This window comes from Danio rerio, chromosome 21 (genome assembly GCF_052040795.2).
Source record: "Danio rerio strain M-AB ecotype USA chromosome 21, GRCz13ab, whole genome shotgun sequence".
NCBI lineage: Eukaryota > Metazoa > Chordata > Actinopteri > Cypriniformes > Danionidae > Danio > Danio rerio.
Window position 1 is genome coordinate 40,070,001 of NC_141041.1, and position 25,073 is coordinate 40,095,073.

Here is a 25,073-nt window from a genome sequence, read left to right on the forward strand (position 1 = left end):
TCCACACACACACACACACACACACACACACTCATACCCTACGGACAATTTAGCCTACTCAATTCACCTGTAACGCATGTCTTTGGACTGTGGTGGAAATCGGAGCACCTGGAGGAAACCCCCACGCGAATGCATGGAGAACATACAAACTCCACACAGAGACGCCAACTGAGCCGAGGTTCGAACCAGCGACCCAGCGACCTTCTTATATACTTTTTAAAATTTTATTTATTTTTTGTTTGTTTGTTTTCTTGAACTATTAACTGATTTTGTCAATAAAAAATGTATTAAAATTGATTTAATTTGATTTAAAAATTTATTTAATTTATTATATATTTACTTGTTAAAAATGTAAAACCTCATATTGCTGCTCTGTATATTACGCACACTGTTATTTGCTCATTTTTTTAAAAATCATTTTTATTTAATTATTTTAATCATTTGAGGATATGTTTTTTTTTACTTCAAATAAAATTTATTGCAAAAACAGAGATATACTTTTATATTATATAATGCTAAATTTAATACATGTTTAAAATAACCATGTAAATTATCCCCTTATCTATGATAATAATGAATATTCCACAGAAATCCTTCCATAAGCTTCAACTGGTCCAGAACTCATCATCACTAGAATTACTTCTTTTCACCATTTCACCCCCATTTTACAAGATCTAAACTGCATGGATTCCAATCCAAGCCTGAAACAAATATAAAATCATCCTGCATACATTCAAAGCCATCCGTAACATCGCACAGCCTTATTTGTCTGATCTCCTCTATATCATCATTTCCGCTAGATCCTCCACCTCTGTGCCCTCTGCCCATCTCAGCAATGGGGAGCAGAGCTTTCAGTCAAACTCTGGAATTCTGTTCCTCCTGACATCTGCAACATTGACTCTCTCCCTCTGTTTAAATGCCGACTTAAAACTCATGTGTTCAAAATAACTCACTCTTTATAACTGCATACTACATTCTATATTAGTCTTTGTATTTTATCATCTGCTCTATTTTTATACCGTCCGTTTATTTTTAAATTATTGAATTGTGTATATATGCTGTACAGTGACCTTAGGTTTCTTGAAAGGCTCTTTAATTAAAATATTATATTATTATTTGTTATTTGTAACCAGGGATGTGACACAGACAACAGAGGTGCGAATCCACATGCAGGTTTATTAGAATGGTCAGGCAAGCAGTAATCAATACAAGGCAAACAGATGTATAAGGGCAATCCAGAGTCATAGTCAAAATAACAGGCAGATGGTTAGACAGGCAGCAAACAGGATTAAACAAATAAACAAGGCAAGCATCAAAACACGGAAAACCAAGACAAAGAAAAGCGCATTGTAGTGTCACTAAAACAGTAGACAAGACTCAGCAACAGTGTTTGTGTTTGAGCAGTACTTATAGTCCATGAATAAGTCCTAGAGCAGCTTCATGTGAAAGTCTAATCAGAGGAGGCTTGGAGCAGCTGTGTGTGTGTGTTTGTCTGTGCTGCATGACTGAATATGTAGTCCATAACATGGTGGATTTGTAGTTCATGTGAAAGTGAGTGTTTGCCAGCGTTCTCAGGTTGTAGATCGCTGGTGATTGTGACATTATTACTATTTTATCATTATTATTTACAAAATATACTGCATTAAATAATCATAAAATAATAATAATAGAAAAAAATATATATATATCCTGTACACACACACACACACATTCATTTTCTTTTTGGCTTTGTCCCTTTATTAATCCGGGGTTGCCACAGCAGAATAAACAGCCAACTTATCCAGAATGTTTTTACGCAGCGGATGCCCTTCCAGCCGCAACCCATCTCTGGGAAACAAACACACACTCATACACTACGGACAGTTTAGCCTACCCAATTCACCTGTACCACAGTCTTTGGACTGTGGGGGAAACCGGAGCACCCGGAGGAAACCCACGCGAACACAGGGAGAACATGCAAACTCCAAACAGAAATGCAGAGGCTCGAACCAGCGACCCAGTGACGACAGGCGACAGCACACAGCACCTACACACACACAATTTTATATATATATATATATATATATATATATATATATATATATATATATATATATATATATATATATATATATATATATATATAATGCTTGAATTAAATAATATTTATTTAATTCATTCATTCATTTAAAATTATTTCATAATATTTTTAAGAGATAAATAGGTTTTTTCCTTTTTTAAAAGTGATTTAATTTAATTGAATATAAATTATTTGAATTTTACTCACAAAAGGATGCATTTTATTCCAATCAGTAAAACAGAAACTAAGACTGGAACTGTGTCATGGTTATTAACTCATGTTAAGCCACAATTGGTTAACCACAAAGAAGAGCACACATTTCAGAGAATGCCAATAGGTTGTTCAAAGAAAACATCATTTAGTTTTATAAAAGCTGGAAAAGCAAACAATGGAGTAAATGTGAATTTAGGTGCATTAGGTGCAACGTTACCTCTATGAATGTCAAACAACATCAGTGTGACATATAAGAGCCCCCAAAATATTTTTCTGTAGATCTGCAAAAGACAAGAACGTTTTCACCAACATTTTGTTATGTCAAGATCACGAGAAATATAAGTCGTGATCATGTGAAAACAACTTTTTTTTTTTTTTTTTTTTTTTTTTTTACGTCGAGATCACTACATAAACTAAATTCACAGTTTCTTATTTGTTTAAACTTGTTTAAAAAAGTCTACATATTTATTGCAAAATAAAGATAGGCTACTGTTTAGGTTAGGCTATATAATGATTACAATTATTATGTAGTTATATATAATAATTTCTAATAGCATATATTTCGAAAATGTCTATTAAAATAAATGCAAATAAACGTTAAAAATATTATTAATAAATAACATTAAAATGGGATAAAAATGTTTTCCTTTTAACGTAGATTTTTATTTATTAAATGTAAATTAAATAAATTGTTATACTCAAAAATAAGCATTTCGTTGCAATTAATTAAATAAAAAACAAAACAAAAAAAAACAAAAAAACAAATAGTTTTATAAATGGTAATAAACATTTCTTCTTGAAGCTGTTGTACATATTATTTAATGTACGTATTTCAATAATTTACTTACTGTATGCTTCAGATATTTATGTTTATTAGACTCATTTAGTTTTCCTTTCTTCGCACATATCTGTGACTCTTTCATGTATATATCTTTTGTTACATTTATAGGCCAATAGAAACCACTAATAGGCCTATGTATTCGTCACATGTATAAGTCACATAAAATAAGTGCAAATTAGGTTTTATGTAGCCCCTGTTACTAGTAAAAAATAAACATAACTCGTGAAGCTGACCATCCTGTCCACTTTTTAGGGGCTATTGCGTCACCTTGTGGTTGACCGCGGCACCGCGTTGTCGCAATTCAGTTTTGCATCACGACAAGTCAAACCCATTTCTCTCAAAAGAGAGCATGACAACCTAAAACCACCCCACAATATTCACGTTTCAACTCTTTTGGCAAGAGCTTTAAAGAATGTCGAGGCATTTATCCTTATCAAACAAGACCATCATTGTGGGAAACCTCCACAGATGTGTGACGGAGGAGATTCTGTTTGAATTGTTTCTTCAGGTGAGATCAAAACATACCTTCATCATCATCATCATTTAAGTTCCAAGTCATGTACTGATGCATGCAATACGAAACAAGCAACAAGAGGACGACGATAAATGTTGATAAATATCTTTATTTTCCCAAATTTAGAGCCTCATGTTAATTTAATCTTTAAATTATACACACTTAATGGCAATTTGAATTAACTTATTGACGTAAAATGAATTCAAAAGCTTGCATTTTTATAGAGTAATTTCTATAAAATATATGTATTGTTTTTGGTTGTTTATTTATTAATGGTTTATTTAATAATTTCGTCAGGTGACCCACATATAAAACTATTTTGAGCATTAAAAAATTAATAAGTCCATTTGAGTATTAGCCTTGTTGACTGTCTATTTAAATATCTGTTGATACTGCTCCTGACTATAAGAAACTTTGCAAGTACATGTCAACTTACACTAACCCCAACCTAACAGTCCACTTATAATCTAATGAAAATTAGCATGTAGATGCAATTTAAATTCAGCAAACAGACCATCAATGTGTTTAGTGTTTTTGAACCATACTATAGTAAAGTGTATAAGTAAAACAAGAAGAGGACGACACTTCTGTTAATAAATATCTTTATTTTGCCAAATTTAGAGCCTCAGGTTATTTTAATCTTTAAATCAGACACGCTTTATTGAAATAACTTATTGATGTAAAATTAATTCAAAATCTTGCATTTTTACACAGTAATTTCTATAAAGCGCATGTATTATTTTTGTTTATTTGTTTATGGTTTATTCAATAATTTCGTCAGGTGACCCACATAAAAAAAACTAGGTAACACTTTATTTTGATGGTCCATTTGAGTATTAGTAGATTACTGCTTATTATCTGTTGATACTGCTCCTTCAACAGTCATTTAACTGACTATAAGACACTTTGCAAGTACATGTCAATGTACACTAACCCCTAACCCCAACCTAACAGTCTACTTATAATCTAATGAGAATTAGTTGGCATGTAGATGCAATGTAACTTAAATTCAGTGGACCATCAAAATAAAGTGTGACCAAAAACTATAGTATTTTATATCAAACACTAGTGTTTATGAACCGTAAAGGTACAAGAGCTGTCACTGGGGTGGTACCTTTTTGAAAGGTACATATTTGTACTTAAAGGGTCCTTATTAATACTTCAAGTGTACATATTAGTTCCTAAGAAGTACAAAAGAGTACCTCTTAAATTTTTAGGTACTAATATATACCTTTGAGGTACTAATATATACCCTTTAAGTACAAATATGTACCTTTTAAAAAGGTACCACCTTAGTGACAGCTCTTGCACCTTTATTTATGAGAGTGTACAGTGTATTAGTAGAACAACAAGAGGATGACGTTTTGTTGATAAATACCTTTATTTTCTCAAATTTAGAGCCTCAGGTTATTTTAATCTTTAAATTAGACATACTTTATGACTATTTGAAGTAAATTATTGACGTAAATGAATTCAAAGGTTTGCATTTATATAGAGTAATTTCTTTAAAATGTATGTATTATTTTTAGTTGTTTATTTATTTAGGGTTCATTTATTAATTTAGTCAGGTGACCCACATAAAAAAAAAAAAAATAGGTAACACTTTATTTGATGGTCCATTTGAGTATTAGTAGACTATCTACTTAATATCTGTTAATACTGCTCCTTCAACAGACATTTAACTAATTATAAGAAACTTTGCAAGTACATGTCAACTAACACTACCCCCTAACCCTAACCCCAACAATCTGCTTATAATCTAATGAGAATTAGTTGGCATGTAGATGCAATGAATTTTAAATTCAGCAAATGGACCATCAAAATAAAGTGACCAAAAAACTATGGTAATTTATAGTAAACACTAGTGTTTTTGAACCATACTATAGTAAAGTGTATTAACAAAACAACAAGAGGATGACGGTTCTGTTGATAAATATCTTTATTTTCCCAAATTTAGAGCCTCAGGATATTTTAAACCTTAAATTAAACACACTTTATGACTATTTAAAGTAACTTATTGATGTAAATAATTTCTAAAGTTAGCATTTGTATAGAATAATTTCTTTAAAATGTATGTATTATTTTTGGTTATTCATTTGTGGTTTATTTAATAATTTTGTCAGGCAACCCACAAAAAGAACTATAGTAATTAATAGTAAACACTAGTGTTTTTGAACCATACTACAGTAAACTGTATTATACTGTATATCTTATAGTATTTAACAACTCTAAACTCTCTACAGTACTATTAAAGGGATAGTTCACCCAAAAATAAGACAAATTTACTCACATTTACTTGCGCTCGAGATGTTCCAAACCTTTACGAGTTTCTTCTATTAAACCAAAAGAAGATATTTTGAAGAAAGCTAAAAGTGGTACCACTGACTTGCACAGTAGAAGAAAATTCTATAGACCTTTTTCTTGGAACGCAAAATTACCCATTATGCTTTGTGTGTATGCGCAAGGAGAATGCGAAGAACTTCCGGTCGGCAGCTGATGCGTGTAAACAGTCACATTTGGACAGCATTGAAACGATAGTTTTAATCTATTTTACCTGCTTTTATCCTCTTTGAACTAATACTGTTGTCCATCAGCACCATCTCCTGGACTGATCATTTAAAGAAATGCGATCTAATAGGATGGAAAACAGCTGCTGTGAGGCATTTTCCCCTCGTTGTCAGACGGCATCTTGTGATGTCTAAATGAAGCCTTGTTATCGCTAAAGTCAACATTTTCTCTTTATTTCAAATATATAACCAGCCCAAACAAATGTAATTCACCAAAATGTTTGACACACACACGTAGCCTGTACTGTGCCACTGACACACTGATTTAATAACTGTGACAAAGTGAAAATATAGGCTAATGTCATTTCGAAATGACAGAAAAAACAACACACGAAAAAAACACAAACGGCTCGCGATTAGAATGAACAGCAAATCAGCCAGCAGAGTATCAATAACAGACTTTTATCGGTCATTTTTGTAAATTGCACGACTTTCATACCTGTTAAGTTTCATGCCAGTACTCTGGTTCTCTCTCTCTCTCTCTCTCTCTGTGTGTGTGTGTGTGTGTGTGTGTGTGTGTGTGTGTGTGTGTGTGTTAAAGAGCCGCTGAGCTAACAGCTGACAGGCCGGGAACACACACTGTTTTTCTGACGGCAGACACGTGAACTAAGAGAACGTTTTTTCTCGTATTTCTGACGCGCTTGAACCACATGTGACAGATTATAACGGCTTTAACAGACACATTTTTAAGTTGTGTGTCACAAAAACACTCTGTTATCCATTAAAAACGTTATTGAAACCCATTTTCGGAGCACAAAGTACCAGTTGTACAGGCTGTAAACAGAAGTTTTTAGCATTCTACCGGAAGACGCTGGTCGCTATGGCGCCCTCCATGCAGCAGCCATGAAAAAGGTCTATAGAAGTCAATTGTTACAGTTTTCCAACATTTTTCGCAATATCTTCTTTTGTGTTCAACAAAAGAAATTCATAATCGTTTAGATTACAGGGGTGGGCAAACTCGGTCCTGGAGGGCCGATGTCCTGCACAGTTTAGCTCCAACACTAATCAAACTCACCTGAACAAGCTAATCAGTGTCTTCAAGTTCACTAGAAATCTTTAAGCAGGTGTGTTTGATTAGAGTTGGAGCTAAACTGTGCAGGACACCGGCCCTCCAGGATCAAGTTTGCCCACCCCTGGTTTAGAACCGCTTAAGTTTGAATAAATTTTGAGGTGATTTTTAGTTTTTAATGTGAACTTTTAGCTGTCTCTTTACTCTCATGATAAATAAAACTATTAAATACTGTTTCGTCACATGTACTGTAAACAACAAAATCGCTAGTCCAAGGCACTCGAAAAGCAAGTAAAAAAGTTTTTTTTAATAAAAGTAGTCGTGTACTTTAGTTCTTACTACAGTAAAATTTTATGTATTGAAGTATAATAATAAATATAGTTGAAGAAAATGAGTACAGTATTGAATCATTTGTTTGTATATATTTACAAGAAATTACCATATTACTTTTCCATTTGGGGAAGTACGTGTATGGAAAACATTCCAACATTGTTTTTGTTTTGTCGTATATAAATCACTTACCAGGCTGGACCGGTGGACAAGGTGCATATATCCAGAGATGGACAGCAGTCGCCTTATGCATGCGTTTATTATAAGCATGCCGAAGCTGTTCCCTATGCAGTTGAACTTCTCAATGGAATCTGGCTGTATGGGCAACCAATCAAGTTACAGTGTAATAATGGTGGGTGACTTTATACATCAGCGTTGAGATGATGGCAGACATGTTATCTTGAACACACACAACAACAACAGAATGCTTGTAATGTGTTATTTTTAGGAGGCCATTATCATAGGAGTGACGTGTTTGCATTCCACATGGAGAATGGACTGATAACAAACAGGTGTGTCAGATTACTAAAAACTTACACTAAAGTTACGTTAAGCTTTGTTCTGTGAGGGCCGCTTACTTTTTCTTTTCTTTAATGGAGGGCTGGGTTGGATTGTGAAAGAAAATCACATGGGCTGGGTGTGTATTATTCTGAAGATTTTTATGAATGATTTAAATACACACACTGGCCACTTTATTAGGTACACTTGTCCAACTGCTTGTTATTGTAGATTTCCTATCAGCCAATCACATAGCAGCAACCCAATGCATTTAGGCATGTAGACATGGTAAAGACAATGTGCTGCAGTTTAAACTGAGCATCAGAATGGGGAAGAAAGGTGATTTAAGTGACTTTGGTTGTTAGTATATGGTTGTTAGTATCAGACGGGCTGGTCTGAGTATTTCAGAAACTGTGCTGATCTACTGGGATTTTCACCCACAACCGTTTATAGGGTTTACAGAGAATGGTTAGAAAAAGAGGAAATATCCAGTGAGTGGCATTTCTGTGTGCCCAAATGCCTTGTTGGTTCCAGAGGTCAGAGGAGAATGGTCAGACTGGTTCGAGCTGATAGAAAGACAACAGTAACTCAAATAACCACTCGTTTAAACGGAGGTGTGCAGAAGAGCATCTCTGAATGCACAACACGTCAAACCTTGAGGCAGATGTGCTACAGCAGCAGAAGACCACACCGGGTGCCACTCCTGTCAGCTAAGAACAGGAAACTGAGGCTACAATTTGAACAGGCTCACCAAAATTAGAAAATAGAGGATTGGAAAAAACGTTGCCTGGTCTGAAGAGTCTCGATTTCTGCTGCAACATTCGGATGGTAGGGTCAGAATTTGGCGTCAACAACATGAAAGCATAGATCCATCCTATTTTGATTCAACAGTTCAGGCTGGTGGTCGTGGTGGTGTTGCAATGGTTTGGGGGATATTTTCTTGGCACACTTTGGGCCCATTAGTACCAAATGGGCATCCTGTCAATACCACAGCCTACCTGAGTGTTGTTGCTGACCATGTGCATCCCTTTATGACCACATTGTACAGGATAGAGCAGGATAACATGCCATGTCATACAGCGCAAATTATCTCAGACTGGTTTCTTGAATATGACAATTAATTTCACTGTACTCAAATGGCCTCCACAGTCACCAGATTTCAATCCAATAGAGCACCTTTGAGATGTGGTAGAATGGGAGATTCACATCATGAATGTGCAGCCGACAAATCTGCAGCAACTGCGTGATGCTATCATGTAAATATGGACCAAAATCTCTGAGGAATATTTCCAGTACCTTGTTGAATCTATGCCATGAAGGATTAAGGCAGTTCTGAAAGCAAAAGTGGCTTGAACCCGGTACTACTGAGGTGTACCTTATAAAGTGGCCAGTGAGTTTATGATTTAATGTCTACTAATGCTATATTATTTTTTTAATGTTTTTTTTAAATTGTTCATTAGTTTAATATATGAAATCGAATTATAAAACAAAACAATTGAGGCACTCAGTAAAAAAGATAAAATACCGTTTGAAACGTTTAATAGTTCAGTATAATAAACTGGTAAGAGATACTAAGTAGAGAAAAACAAAACAAAACAAAGAAAAAAAAGGATTTAAATAAAAAGAAAAAGGTAAATAAATTATATAAATTTAATATTACTTTGGGTGGTGCAATGGGTAGCACGATCACCTCATAGCAAGAAGGTCGCTGGTTTGAGCCTTGGCTGGGTCAGTTGGCATTTCTGTGTGAAGTTTACACGTTCTCCTTGTGTTGGCGTGGGTTTTCTCCGGGTGCTCCGGTTTCCCCCAGTCCAAAGACATGAGCTGTAGGTAAACTGGGTAAGCTAATTTTTCCGTAGTGTATGTATGAGTGTGTATGGATGTTTCCCAGTGATTAGTTGCAGCTAATATTTTCTGCTCGTTTTTCACTTGAGCTCTCTATTTTGTTGCAGATCATTGAAAACCATCTGTTGCCTCATAAATCTGTCCAAAATAAATTTTTAGGAGGTATAGTTGTGCGTAAATGCTGCCTGACAAGCCTTTCCTGAGGCAACATATCTGCTGATTAAAGGGATAGTTCACTTACAAATTGAAAATTGTCATCATTTACTCTCCATTGACTGTGTTCCAAACCTGTTTGAATTTTTTTGTATGTTAAACACAAAAGAAGATATTTTGAAGAATGATGGAAACCTGTAACCATTGACTTTCATAGTATTTGTTTTTTTCTATGTATATACAAACCATTATCCAATAACTTGCCTAATTAACCCAATAACATAGTTCAGCCTTTAAATTGCACTTTAAGCGGAATACTACTTTCTTGAAAAACATCTAGTAAAAAATGAATTACTTTTATTAGGGCAAAGACAAAAAAATGTAGTTAGTAGAAACAAACATTAATTAAATGAACCAAAATTAACAAGCATATTCTCTCCATTAAACATTTCTTAGGAAATATTTTAAAAGCAATTAAAATCTGAGAAGCTAAAAATTTACTCTTTAATTCTATGACAGAATAGAGAATAACAAAACAATTAGTTAGAAAATGTATATTAAATTTGGGATCATAATTATGAAGTCAGAAGAGTTTTCTTTAAAAAAAAAACATATATAGAAATTAGAACCGCTGTCTTTTTGTCCTATTGTTATATGCTCAACTAATCGTGTAATTCCACTCATAGCTGGTTGGTTTGGTTTATGGTTTCTAATGCTTAATAGAATACTTTATTTTATGTATTTATATATTTATTAAACTTCTTTTTGCTTTATTTATTTAATTTTTTTTCAAAAGTGTATTAATTTAGATATTTGCAACAACATAGTTGTAGGTGTCTCATGTCATTATATACATGTATCCATTATATAATCATTCATCAGCTAGTAATTCAAAAATTCTTAGAAGGTTAAAATTAACAAAAATCATAGTCATTTAATGTACATTCTCAAAAATGTTTTAATTTCACAGAGGATTGGAGATATGCCATAAATCATCAGACGTTTATATAATAGAATTCATTTGAAACTGTATTACTAGTAATACTGTACTTTTGATAAACAGTCTTGCCAAGCTTAACCAATCTATTTTGTGTGTTCACACCAGACGTGGATGGCGTGAATAAATCATGATATTCACTGAAATTCACTTCACAATAGATATTGCTAACATGGATTTTATTGAGAGAGTAGCTGTGTTTATGTGCTTTAGAAATGGTGAAAAACAGCATACATTTGTTCGGCGCCACGTCTGAGTGCCCTAGATCCTTTCAGAGTTGTACCAAACTCTGTGAGTTCATCAACTCTGCCAGAAACTATACCTGGATAATGGAGGCTTTCAGCGGTGGGAGCCCAGTTTGGAGAACTGTTGTCCAGTGTTTGCAAGAGGATTTCCCCATGGGAATGTCCGTTGAAGTTCTGGTTTTCCAACTTGAGCGATTTGTGCAATACGCGCGTTAAGCCTGGTTTATACTTCTGCGTCAAGTGACCGGCGTAACCCACGGCGCATGCAACGGGCGAAGCTGTGCATTTATACTTCTGCGCGCTGTCTCTGTTGGTCTCTGTTGGTCTCTCTGTTGTCTCTAGTTGGCAGTGAGGTGAAAATGTTCCTCTGCGTCGAGTTTCTTCTCTGCTGTTTTGCTTTTCCTGAACACTTCCTGGATGTACAAGTGGATCAAACTCGGCCATTTTGAGGCAGGAACCGCCAGACGTGCAACAACTTTAAATATGAGGTAAACACAAAACAAAACCTTCCATCCGGAGCTCCTTCACGGGACTCCACACTTGTAAACAATCGCTACATCGGGCTTGCGCCATTCGCGCGGCTCTCTGTCCCGCCCAGACTCTTCAGCGCTACCAAGCTGACCAATCACAGAGCTTGCGCTACGCGTTGTTTCGACGTGTAGTTACATTTTTTGAGAGGTGCACGTCAGTGACGCCGATGGCCACGGCGAAGGGCTATGCGTCAGCGCCGTAGCATACGCCGGCGTTTGACGCAGAAGTATAAATCAGCCTTTAAGTTTATCAAATGCTCAACTCACACAGCTTTCGCACTGCCTTAGGGCCCACTACTCACACTATGCTATCCGAACCGTGCCCAGGTGCATTTCCTGATTTGTTTCAGAAGTGTATGTGCTCTGAATCGGGCTCAGGCATGGTTCAGTTGGTCGGCCCTGGCACGGTTGGAAGAGGTGTGCCAGAGCGTGGTTCACTTGTGCTTTTTGGCACAGTATGCTTAAAGTGTGAGTGCAAAGCACACCTGAGCCCAAAACTTAAGACGCAATGTGACATTTAGGGGACTGTTTCATATGGTTTTATAAATCATTCTTAAGTTTCAATGAACAGAAACTGTCGTAGTTTATTAAATATGCAAACCCCTCGCTGCACGTCAGCTACACCTTCAGGAAACCTCCTAATACCTGCAGCACGAGGATTTATGAGCGTCAAAAGTGGTGGATCTGTTTGGCAAAGTGTTTGACTCCGTGTCACTGCGTCCCAAATTACTAAAAAAATATATAATATATATATATATAACTATATATACTAAAGCAATCTCCAATGTGCTGAGCGAGAGCGCTTCTCTTCCTGTTAAACTGAACAGTTGTATTATTGATGATGTAAGCGTGCTCAGGTCCGGTAGGTAAAAAATGCAATGCGAGTGCAGACCGATGGGGAGAGGGGATGGGGAAAATCGTGCTTTGCCACTGTTCAAGGCATGTGTACCTAATGTGAGTGCACCCTTATTTGCTTAAATCGCGCCGCAGGATGTCTATTTATTTCTTTGCATTGATTTAACATGTTAATCACTCGCGCTTGACGCTTCATCCGCTTCTGGTGTAAATGCAGCATTACAAAAATAGTCACATTTTAAACAGTTGTTTATTTCATAAGCCGAACATATTAAAAAAAATGTAACTATGATGTCCTTAACAATGAGACTTTTATTTAAAGGGGACTTACTATGCCCCTTTTTACAATACGCGCGTTAATTGTATCAAATGCTCAACTCACGCAGTTTTCGCACTGCCTTAGGGCCCACTACTCACACTATGCTATCCGAACCGTGCCCAGGTGCATTTCCCGATTCGTTTTAGAAGTGTAAGTGCTCTGAATCAGGCACGGTTCAGTTGGCCGACCCTGGCACGGTTGGAAGAGATGTGCTGTAGCGTAGTTCACTTGGTTTTTTTGGCACAGTACGCTTGAAGTCAAATTTTAAACAGTTGCTTATTTCATAAGCCGAACATTTTCAACATTTTTTTTAACTATCATGTCCTTAACAATGTGACTTTTATTTAAAGGGGACTTACTATGCCCCTTTTTACAATACGTGCTTTTTACAAGAGTTCCTAGAGTGTGTATGTGAGGTTTGAGCTCAAAAATACCCCAAAAATAGTTTTCTAACTGTTTAAAACTGCTACTTTTAGCCTTTGCTCCTAATTGTGCCATTTTGGTGACCGTCACTTTAAATTCAAATGATAATAGGACTTTCAATAGAAGGCGGAGCTACAAATGCCTATGTGTCAGAGTAGTGGCAGATTTAAAAACAAGACTCATGTTCTATGCTAATGAGGGAGAGATTGTCACTAATGGGTGGGGCTTTAGCCCTCTAATGACACGTACAAAGTGAGAATGTCTATCCAAGTGTTTCTGCAGACTGTTTTTATGAAGTGTGATTATAAAAAATCTAATTATTTTTTATCATAAGAAGCTGGTTATGTTCACAGACTGTTGCCACACAACTGTGTTTAAACCCCTTATGAAAGTGATTTTTGCATAATACGTGCCCTTTAAATTTGACATTCTTTTCTATCAATGTTCTCCATACAGTGCTGATTCTGCTTATAGGGATAATATGGTTTCAAATTTAAATGGGTGTCCAGGTGTGGAGAGTCATTCTAATGGTTGGAGTGACATGGTAAGTAAAAATAACAATAAAAAAAAAACGCTTTTTCTTCATATCAGCAAATTGACCAACAGATAACTACATGGGAACATATAATAATAATAATAATAAAATTGAATTGTTTTAAGGTGTACAGCAGACCTCTGGATGCATGTTCTCCAGCTGTGTGGTACTGTCCTCCTCTCCAGCAGTGGATGGATTCTGGATATCCTCCTTGGACGTCCTGCCTGAATGAGAATGTGTTGCTCTGTAGGTCAGCAGGTGCCAAAGTGAGTCAAATTTAAACTTAAGAGGATAAAAAACTATCATAGTCCTAACCTCAACCCTAACCCTACCATAAAAAAAAACAAAAAAACAAAATGTAATCCTGATAGCAAAAACAAACTGAAATCCTATCTAAATCAAGATGAACATTTCATTTTCAGAGACGACCATACGGTGGGCACTCTTCAAACACCCCGACCCCTCTTACACCCACACATGCACAGTATTTTACTAAATCAGACTGTACGCTGTAAATTATTAATATCTGCAAATGCTCTAATAAAGCCATATAAATGCATCTTACTTGTTATTTGTGTTTTGCTGATAAACTTGACGTGATTAAAAAGTCAACGACACAGTGATTGATTGGTCATTTTGTTTTTCTACAAAGACATTTTTATAGTGGCAAATAAAAGAGTAATGTCACGCAAAACATCACATTTATATTGGAGGATAATTTATAGTCAGTTCTCAAGGGCGACGTCAGTTCAATCGAGTAACCTGCTGCGGGTGAAACAGCTTTAGCTTTAAATGGTATGATAAGACGCAATCACTTCAGACTTTAGACTTTTTTTAAAGATTTATTTTGCTAGGTACAGGGGTAAAATCAATTTTAGCTGGTTCTGGTATTGATTGATCAATTCATAAAAAAATACTAAAGTTAAACCCAGGTGAGCTCTGGAAAATTTTGTTGAAACGTTTAAAAAAAAAAAAAATTATACTTTTAATCAGCAAGGATGTAATAAATTGATAAAAAAGTGATACATTGATTGTGGGTTGGATTTCCAGGGAACGTAATAACTGATTGCATTCAGTGTAAATTCACTTCAGATAAAAGTCAAATGCATACAAATACAAAAGATTGACCTTTCATATTTATTTATTATTTATGTATTTATTACATTTTCATGGTTTTAAATCGTGGGTTCCACAAAAAGAAATATGAAGAAGCATTATTTTCAACCCTGATAATAACAGATATTTCATGATCACCAAATTCCAATTTTCAGAACCACAAATCTCACTGTTCGGATCATGTGATGGTTTTTAGTCACGGATCGGACCATTTTCGGATCAGCCTAAAAGGGGAGGAGACAAATGTAATTTGCTTTCCATTTATTACAAAACAACACTGCAATAAACTTTTGGTTTTAACAAAGAGAAATTAGAACCTGTAATTATATTAAAAAATAAAATGTAGAAATAATCAGCTGAATAAATAAATTGTAAAATGTTCAGTACTGTGAAAAATTCTCTGTTACTCCTACTGTTGCTGATATTGCTAAATGTATAAATCCAACATTATAATTTTCACAACCCATATTTATTTTTAGTCTTATTTTTAATAATTCAGTTATTCACTCATAAAACTTCATGTTTCATTAATAGATGGATCATTTTTGAAGAACTATTTAGTGGCATATTTTTGATGGCTGGTTGTGGCCACCTATAATGGCTAAATAATTTATAAACATCAGTAATTTTATCTAAACTGCTATCCCAGTACTTCTGTTATTTGACTCGTTGTAACTTCATAACTAACTCAAAAGTCTAAAGACTCAATCCCTTTCTTGAAGTTTACACAGTTTCTTTGAAGAAGTTTCTTTGAAGTTTTCTAAAAAAAGGAACAAAATCATTAAAAAAAAATATCTGATGATAAATCATACTCAACATTTACCATTTTAGGTAAGTTAGGATTACCTAAAATGATTTACATTTGCTAAATGCCTGAATAATGAGATACATTTTTTTTGGAGAATTTTATATTAATTTCTAGACTGTTAGAAGTTTATATACAATTCCTTGGTATTTTTTATTTATTTTTTTGCTTTGCTTTTAAAATGTATAACTTTGGTCAAATGTTTTGGGTATCCTTCCACAAGCTTATCACAATAGTTTGAAGGAATTTCGGCCCATTCCTCCTGACAGAATTGGTATAACCGAGTCAGATTTTTAGGATTTGCCTACACATTATCTATAGGATTGAGTTCAGGGCTTTGTGATGGCCACTCCAAAATAATCACTCTGTTGTCCTTAAAGCACTTAATTTGGCACTATGCTCATGGTCATGGTCTGTTTGGACCCATTTGTGGCCAAGTTTTAATTTCCTGGCTGATGTTTTGAGATGTTGTTTCAGTATTTCTACATAATGTTCTTTCTTCATGACGCCATCAATACTGTGAAGTGGACCAGTCCCTCCTGCAGCAAAACAGCCCCACAACATGATGCTGCCACCCCCATGCTTCACAGTTGAGATGGTGTTCCTAGGCTTTGTAAGCTTTCCCCTTTGTCCTTCAAATGTAACACTGGTCATTTCGGCCAAACATTTCAATCTTAGTTCCATCAGACCACAGGACATGTCTCCAAAAATTATTCTTTTTCCCAGTGTAATATAGCAAATAGTAATCTGGCTTTTTTGTTGATTCTGGCTTGTTGATTTCCCCATGTTGTCACACAAAGAAGCACTGTGTTTGAGGTTTTCCTTTCCAATTAATTTAAATGTTGTCAATTAGCCAATCAGAAACTTCCAAAACCTTAACACCATCATCTGAGCTTTTTCAGAGGCATAATAATATTATTGTATGTAAACTTGACTTTCAAGAAAAGTTATACGAGTTTTAAAAAAAAATATCTCTCATTATTCTGCTATTAAGCAGAAACAAATTTGATAATCCTAACTTACCTAAAAGAGAAAAAGTTATCTGACCTTTTTTAAATGGTTATGTGCCTTTTTATATAGTGTATGTAAACGTCCGGTGTCAACTGTGTATGTGTGTGTATGTATATATATATATATATATATATATATATATATATATATATATATATATATATATATATATATATATATATATGTATATATATATGTATATACACACACACACACACACACACACACACACACACACACACACACACACACACACACAGTTGACACCAGACGTTTACATACACTATATAAAAAGGCACATAAACACACACACACACACACACACACACAAACATACTGTAAAACCCAACATTCAACATTATTAAATAAACAGAGTGTAGTTAACTCAAAATTTACCTAAAGTTAACTCATTTGAATAGAGTTTTGAACTCAGTGTTGAAGGTAATGAGTTAATTAAATTCCTCATTACATCAACTTAAATGGAGTAAGTTCACAGTACTCAAATAGATTAGTTTTTTAACTGGTTTGTAGCAATTGGTTTCCTCAAATGCAATGAGTTCCCTTAACTCATTGGGATTTACAGTACTCTGTTGGTTTGAGTTCTCTTCATTTATTGGGTTTTACTGTGCTCAAATTGCTGCGTTTACTCAATTAGATTAAGTTCACACTACTCACTTGGATTAGGTTTTAAACTTAAATAGTTTGTTGCAATCGGTTTCTCCTCAAACGGTTTGAGTTACCTTAACTTGTGTGTGTGTGTGTGTGTGTGTGTGTGTATAAATATATATAATACAGTGCTCAGCATAAATGACACACTTGAATATTTTTACATTTCTGAGTGAATATATGTAATATATTTTGGTTCATTTTAACAAAACAGAGTTATTAAACTGATATATTTAATAAAATAATATTTTAGTCAATTAACTTTTTTTTAAAAAAGGAAGATGATACATTTAAATTAATTCGAAGTATTGCAAAAAAAAAAATTACGAACATCAACATTTTTAATTTCTCTAGACTTTTTTGCTCATTTTAAAATGTTTATTTCATATTTTTTCCTAGATACTAATTTCTGGAACATTATCGTACATTTTTTTTTGTTAGATTAGCTCCAAATTTAACTACGGTCGGGACTAATCTAATGTGTGCTATTGCAACATTGTAAAGCATTCTACAGAAAATATTAATGTAAATGAAATATATATGCAATGTTACCTTTTTTCAGATTGTTTTCAATTTTAAATATTTCAATAGTAATTTTTGTAATTCTGTAATCTTTATTTAAATAAAATTACTAATGTTCTATTAACAAAATCAAGCCAAGACCCCTTTATTTCAGTAGCACGTTATATAATGCAGATTGTGTTAAAGAGACTTTACATGGATGTACTTGCAATAATAATAAACTTTGATAATGAAAATTTTTCATAAGGTAAGTGGTTGCAAACAATTTATATGGGCTAAATTTAAACAAACAAATAAGTTGAACATTAAATAAATTTGTTAATTTAGCCCATATAAATTGCAACAGTTTTGCAAAAAATACCATTTGTATGCTGTTTTTGGCTGTGTTGTTGAGTAATGATGTTATTATTTCTTTTTATAAAGACATTAAGGTTATGATGGGAGGTCAGGTAAGTGTTCACAGCACATGTTGATTCTTCTCATGTGTAAACATTTATTTAAAATTGACAGTCCTAAGGGAAAAAATAAATCTTGCATGATCATTTTATAGTTTTTACTTCCAACTTCCATTACATCCTTGCCACAGTTTTAACTTTTATCTCTTCCCTGTTGTTTTATGCCTTCTGGAAATACTGATAAAACGGCAACTGTTCTGATTTAAACATCATTAGTTACTGTTCAATAAACATTTATTGCTAGGCTATATAACAGGAGCATAAGGAAGAAGGAGGGATATTATAAGCCCTGTGTCATTTCTGAATTTTCAGTATTTGATTGTCATTTAAAGAAAAGAGTCTTTTTAAACTAGTTGTTTGTCTGTAAAATGGGTAGAAAACGTTGTAATTTTTCATCCACGGAAGTGCTGCTCACCACACTTGTTGCTTTGCTGTTTGCGGTTTGTATTGGACTAATTGTTGTCACTTCGCTCGCACTAGACAGCAAAGGTATGAGACTTGATTTCCTCCAAATTTAAAATTAATATTAACACTGTAAAAAGTGATTTATTTAATTTACATTAAAAAGTGAGTAAACTTATTGGTTAAAAAGTGACAAGCAAACCTTTACTTATAGAAACTATATACTATAAACTTATTGTAACTCAATATTGTTTAGTTGATGACTTCAGTTTTTATAATTGTGCATGCACATAGTTCACTTTTGCTTAATTTTAAAGGTCTTACTGCTAATTTCTTAAAGTCAAGTAAAAGCTACGTGTTTACAGACTTTTTAAAGTAAAGTCAGCTAATTGCATTTTATAGTGTACTCGTACTGAATGCGTACGATGTCTTGACCCATGTTTTATTGATGAATTTGTTTTTAGCAACAAATGGTGAAGATGAAGATGAAACAGGCTCAGAGTTCACTGGGAAACTGGTTATCTCTAATGGAACGGTTTTTACAGAGGACCTCCTGAATAAAAACAGCGCACAGTTTAAGGCTCTGGCATATGACACTGAACAGAGGGTAAAGTAGCCATTTCATTTTCATTTTTCATTGTTTATGTAGAAAGCTGTTCACTATGGAAGCCCATTCCCGCCACTGAAAAAAAATAATAGGAATAATAAAAAAAGATTATAAAATTAGGTTATAAAATTAGAAATTACAAAATTACAGAATTGTGAGTTATAAAGTCAGGATTCTGAGTTATAAAGTTAGAATTTTGAGTTATTAGTCACAATTCTGAGTTATAAAGTTATAAGGCTCTATTTTGACGGTCCATGCGCAAAGTGCAAAATGCAGGGCGCAAATACTTTCAGGGCGTGTTTTCGCTAATATAAGGATGGAAAAATCCGCTTTGTGCGGTGGCGCATGGTCTAAAAGGGTTGAGTTTATTTTCTTAATGAGTTATAGGTGTGTTTTGAAAATAAACCAATCAGAGTCTCATCTCCCATTCCCTTTAAGAGTCAGTTGCGTCGCGCCATAAGTGCATTTGCTATTTACATGACATAAAGTAAGTGTAAGTGGACAACATTATACAAAAGCAAATTGTTATGAATAAACTGAAAAAGCCTCTCGAGATGAAGAAGGCATGAAAGTATGGTTTTTCATATTTATGTAGGCTAGAAAATAATATGTTTTGTAATTTTTTATTTCCCTGCGACTGCTTTAAGCCTTACTCTCCTTCAAACTACCAAGATAATAAGTTTTGAATATGAGTCCCTTAGGATGTATTGAAGACTACAACACCCATGATTCCAAACTTAGTCACAATGTCATCAAAATAGGCCTTTGTTGTACATACGTACATTTCAGCTGTGAAAATCACACACAGTGTCTTTAATAGCTCACTAATAATAAGCTTAATGATGCAAAAACATTTTAAATGTGAACATACAATATATTCACAAGATTAATTCATGGTATTTGTTACAGAATTTGTGTCTACAACGACCAAAAATGTTATTTTTTTAGCAGACACATTTATAGTATTTTATGTGATATACTAATCATGTTTTTATGGTAAGACAGTCAGGGCAGCTAACTTTAATATAATGTTGCGTTAGTATTTCTATCAGTTTTTTTTTGTGTGGAATAAAGCAAATTTTGTGTTCTTATTTGTATTGTTGCTTTGTTTCAGATCAGTGATGCCTACCGTCGCTCTTCCCTTAAGGAGCAGTTCAAAAGTTCCAAGGTCAATGAATTCAGGTATATATATAAATATATAAATATAAAAGCATCTTAACTATAGACTGCAATAAAGTTCATAATACACAATAAAATGCAGAGACATTAGGTACAGATGTTGCCTAAAATCAGCTATTGAAATATCTTAAGTAATTATACGGTTGTGAAACACTACGGGCTCTATTTTAACAATCTAGATGCAAAGTCTAAAGCGCATGGCACAAAAGCGTTAAGCATTATATTTTAAGGATGGAAAATACGCTCTGTGCCCTGGCGCATGGTCTAACAGGATTGTGATTGTTCTCTTAATGGGTTGCGAGTATGTTTTGAGCATGTACATTAAATCAATCAGAGTCTCATCTCCAATTCCCTTTAAGAGTCAGTTGTGTCATGCCATTGGGCATTTGCTATTTACATGGCTGATTTTGTAGAAAAACTGAACGCTTTATTAATGATAAAACAATTAAACAGACCATCTGCTGCGCTAGGATAAAGAATGAGCCTTCTCCATTCGGTTTCTTTACTTTCTCTTTACTTTTACTTTTACTTTGCTCCTTTGCTTTCATGGATAAGGAAACGGTGGAAATTCACTCCACTGGAGACACCCATATGCATACATACTTAATTTTGTTTGTTATGCGCAAAGATTTGCTTTAAAACCATTTCTAAATTCAGTTTTAATTTCTAGCTAAAAAATAAATGAACAATAATAAAGAAGTGTGGTCAAAAAAACATATCCAAACACATGTCCTATTCTTATGTCCATATAGTAATGCATACGTCTCCAAAACCCGACAGGTGGACAAATCTAAACTTTTTTTTTATTAAAACAAATATGTATTTTAAATAATACTGCTAATAATAATAACATTATACAAATGCAAATTGTCATGAATGAATTGAAAAAAAAGCATTGAGGCATAAAGACGGCATGGAGGCAGAGGTTTTTATGTTTATATAGATAATATTAATTTTTGTAACGTTAATCTTTTATATTTCCCATGTGTAAAGATATTTGTGTATTGCTGTACATTCTGTGTGTATTAAGCAATGTGTAAGCGTTTGAACCCACATAGGCGCATAACTAACGCACTCTTCAGCTGGTCTGAAAATAGCAACAATTCGCGCCAAACACGTCTTGTGCTTTATTGCTCCAGGTGTGTGATAGGGCCCTACATCGTAACAAAAACCCACCAAATGCAGTGTGCAGCAACTCAAGTGCCATTTATTGTGTGCTACTAAAACATGGATAAAAACAAAAACAGGCTCCATACAAGGCATGGCAAAACCAAGAACTTTAAAACATGTATCAAAAATTGTTAATTTTAAATGAAATATTAATTATTAACAACACCTTTATTTACAAAGAGTTTATTCTAAAGTCAGATTGATGTTACAATAAAACACATTACAAGAACAGAGCAATAAAAATGCACATTTAAGTTGCTTCAACCTGATTTCCGGAAATTCTGTAAAAAAACTTTTTTTTTTTTTAGCTTAGTATACAGTATAGAAGTATGCGATTTTGGATGCAGCCTAAAACTGTTGAAGCAAATGCGTCGAAACATTTCGGAGCCTGTCTCTACAGTGACACTTAGTGGTCATTTTTATGTATTGCTCCTAATCAGCTTCAGGCAAAGAAATAGGCAAATTGAGGAATTATACCAAGTATATGCCATGTTGTAGAGTTGAGTTAAGTTATTTAGTGAAGCGGTGAAAGTTTCTGACTTGCGTGTAGAGATAATGGGTTCAAAACATAGACTGTAAAAGATATGGATGTATTCGTGATGTCACCTCTAGGTTTCTGAAGAACCCAAAAAACAGTTTGTGTGGCCAACCATCGCCATTTAATTTGTGCGTGATCGCACTAACCAGGGGGATACCAAACAAGGGCATAAAGCCGGAGCGTGAGCAGAGCTACAGACGCCTGCTAGCATTTTGCTTAGACGGGCTTTTCCTTGAGAGAAACACTTAATACTTTATTACCTGCAACTCGTTTGTGTTCTGACCACATGTGCTTGGTTGTACACCATATCAATAAGTGTTTAGACTTTTAAAAACACTGTTGTAATACATCAAGCCACTAGACTTGTTCTTTTGACGTTATTCTACAGGAGGAAAATGCAAATTACTTTCAAACACATCAAATATAGCCTGTGTTAGTAAATGCAAGGCTGTTTATGAAATCTAGGCATAAGACTGTATGACAACGTTTCAGATGACTGTTCTAGAGCCTACAGCTAATCAATCTGTCAGATTCTAGAGTGCAGTACAGGTCTAAAGAAAATTAGAAATGATCTTAAATAAAACAAATACATTTATAGAGATAGTATATAAGTATATAATTTCACTCACCTGGGAAATAGAGGCAACTTGAATGATGCACACAGCATGCTATATTATCTGATAATTGTTAGAAATAATTCCAAAAAGCAACTGACTGTGTAATACCACATAAAACAAAACTAAAATAAGATGTATGAGTGGAGTTCAGTGACTAATCAGCTGAGGTGAAGTGACGACGACCAGCGAGACCTAGCTGTCACTCAAGTGGCCACGCCCTTAATTATGCAGACTTAATATAACCTAATATAAAATAAACGGATGAGTCCCCCTCACAGTTGTCATGAAAGGTAATATTAGCTATATGAACCAAAATTGTTCTTTGTATCAGGCTATAAACACCTTTTTTTATGCTGTAAAGTTGGCCATTTTAACATTGGGTTCAACAGAAATGTGCTCTATTTTGGAGTCAGGACTAGCAGAATTTCGATGAATTGCAGTTTCAGATACTTCCGTATTTGCTTCAGGAAGGAGAGCGGCAGGTTGCCGCTCTGTTTGAATCCAGGGGAGACATTAGTTTTTTTAAATGCTCTGTTTTTGTAACATGTTTTGTTTTAACATTTGTCTGATACGAACACTTTGTTAATAAATTTAGTTGAAGTCAGAATTATTAGCCCCCGTTTATTTTTTTAAGCTTAAAGGGACATTTAAAGGCTTAACAGGGTTAATTAGGTCAACTAGACAGGTTAGGGTAATTAGCCAAGGTATTGTCTAACTGGTTTGTTCTGTAGACTATCAAAAAATATAGCTTAAAGGGGCTAATAATTTTGACCTTAAAATGTTTTATAAAAAATTAATAACTGCTTTTATTCTAGCCAAAATAAAACAAATAAAACTTTCTTTAGAAGAAGAAAACATTATCAGACATACTGTGAAAATTTCCTTGCTCTGTTAAAAATCATTATGGAAATATTTTAAAATAAAAAAAAAAAATCCAAGGGGGCCTAATAATTTTAATTGTATGTCTTGTTTTGATCATAAAGAGTTAACATAATTAAAATATAGCAAGTCACAATTTCTGAGTATTTGCATAAGTCTGGATTCGAGGTTACATGAGAGGGGATTTTTTCAATCAAACGTCAGGGCTCTTAATGCTTTTGAAATGACTGATGCTTTGAATCGCTTTAGTCACGTGAGCTGGGTGAAACACTTGCACTATGGGATCTCGACACTTGTTAAATAATACATCCTAAATAGTATTCGAAAATAGAATTAGTATGCCCCAAACCATATTTTATTGAAAGGAATATGCCAAAGGTTCCCAGATGGTTTACTATTAAAAATTCTAAAAGAAGCGTCCATACTCTAATCCATAGGTCTTAAACTTGATTCCTGGAGGACCGCAGCTCTGCACAGTTTTGCGCTAACTCTAATCTAACAAAGCTGGTCCAGTTAATCAAGGTGTTTAAGTCTACTAGTTTGAGACCATTGCTTTAACCCAGGGGTGGTTAAAGCACCCTACTTGCCTCAACACTAGCTCCTACTTGCCTCAACACTAGGGTTGGGTATCGTTTGGGTTTTTTTCGATTCCGGTGCTAAATCGATACTTTTAAAACGATACCGGTGCCAAAACGGTGACTGAACCGATACTTTTTAGCCACAAAATGAAGGAGGATGACTCAACAAAAAATATTTTATTTGAAAAAATATTTTTAAAAACTTGTAAAAAAAACTTGTACTTTTTTTTTTTAAATGTACTTTTTGGAGCACATTTTAACATATATATCACAAAATACTTAAAACATTATTCAAAGTCATTGTTTTCATGCATACCTCTGCAGTCTTCATAAACAAGATAATTGAATAACTTAAGCTTAAAATAATCTTCATTGTTCATTTATTTGACAAGTAACGTTATACTGGTGTAGGATAACACATTTCTAACATTCAAGTATATCAAGGCACATTGCTGCACCTGTAAACTTTAACAGGCCTACAGTTGAAGTCAATTTATTTTGCCATCCCATTCATTTAAAATAATGTTTCTGAAAATTTTTACTGTGTTTCTTAAAAAAATAATTATTCTGGAGTCATAAGTTCTATTTCCTATTG

The 25,073-nt window shown here is 34.2% G+C and overlaps 2 protein-coding genes across 2 annotated transcripts in view; both read left to right on the plus strand.

Moving 5' to 3' along the window:
* The first annotated feature begins 3,428 nt into the window (after nt 1-3,428).
* rbm11 (RNA binding motif protein 11) lies at nt 3,429-14,492 on the plus strand. The gene is given in 6 exon segments (NM_001386367.2): nt 3,429-3,621; nt 7,729-7,885; nt 7,982-8,045; nt 13,855-13,942; nt 14,059-14,199; nt 14,356-14,492. Coding segments are annotated over 6 exon segments (639 nt in total). The 5' UTR covers nt 3,429-3,525; the 3' UTR covers nt 14,449-14,492.
* Nucleotides 14,493-18,764: 4,272 nt separating this feature from the next.
* Nucleotides 18,765-25,073, plus strand: part of tmprss15 (transmembrane serine protease 15) — a 49,292-nt gene continuing 42,983 nt past the window's right edge. The window contains exons 1-3 of the mRNA XM_087301752.1: nt 18,765-18,997; nt 19,375-19,517; nt 20,632-20,699. Coding sequence (XP_087157878.1) covers nt 18,877-18,997; nt 19,375-19,517; nt 20,632-20,699 — 332 coding nt within the window. The 5' untranslated portion in view covers nt 18,765-18,876. The remainder of the gene's footprint in view (nt 18,998-19,374; nt 19,518-20,631; nt 20,700-25,073) is intronic.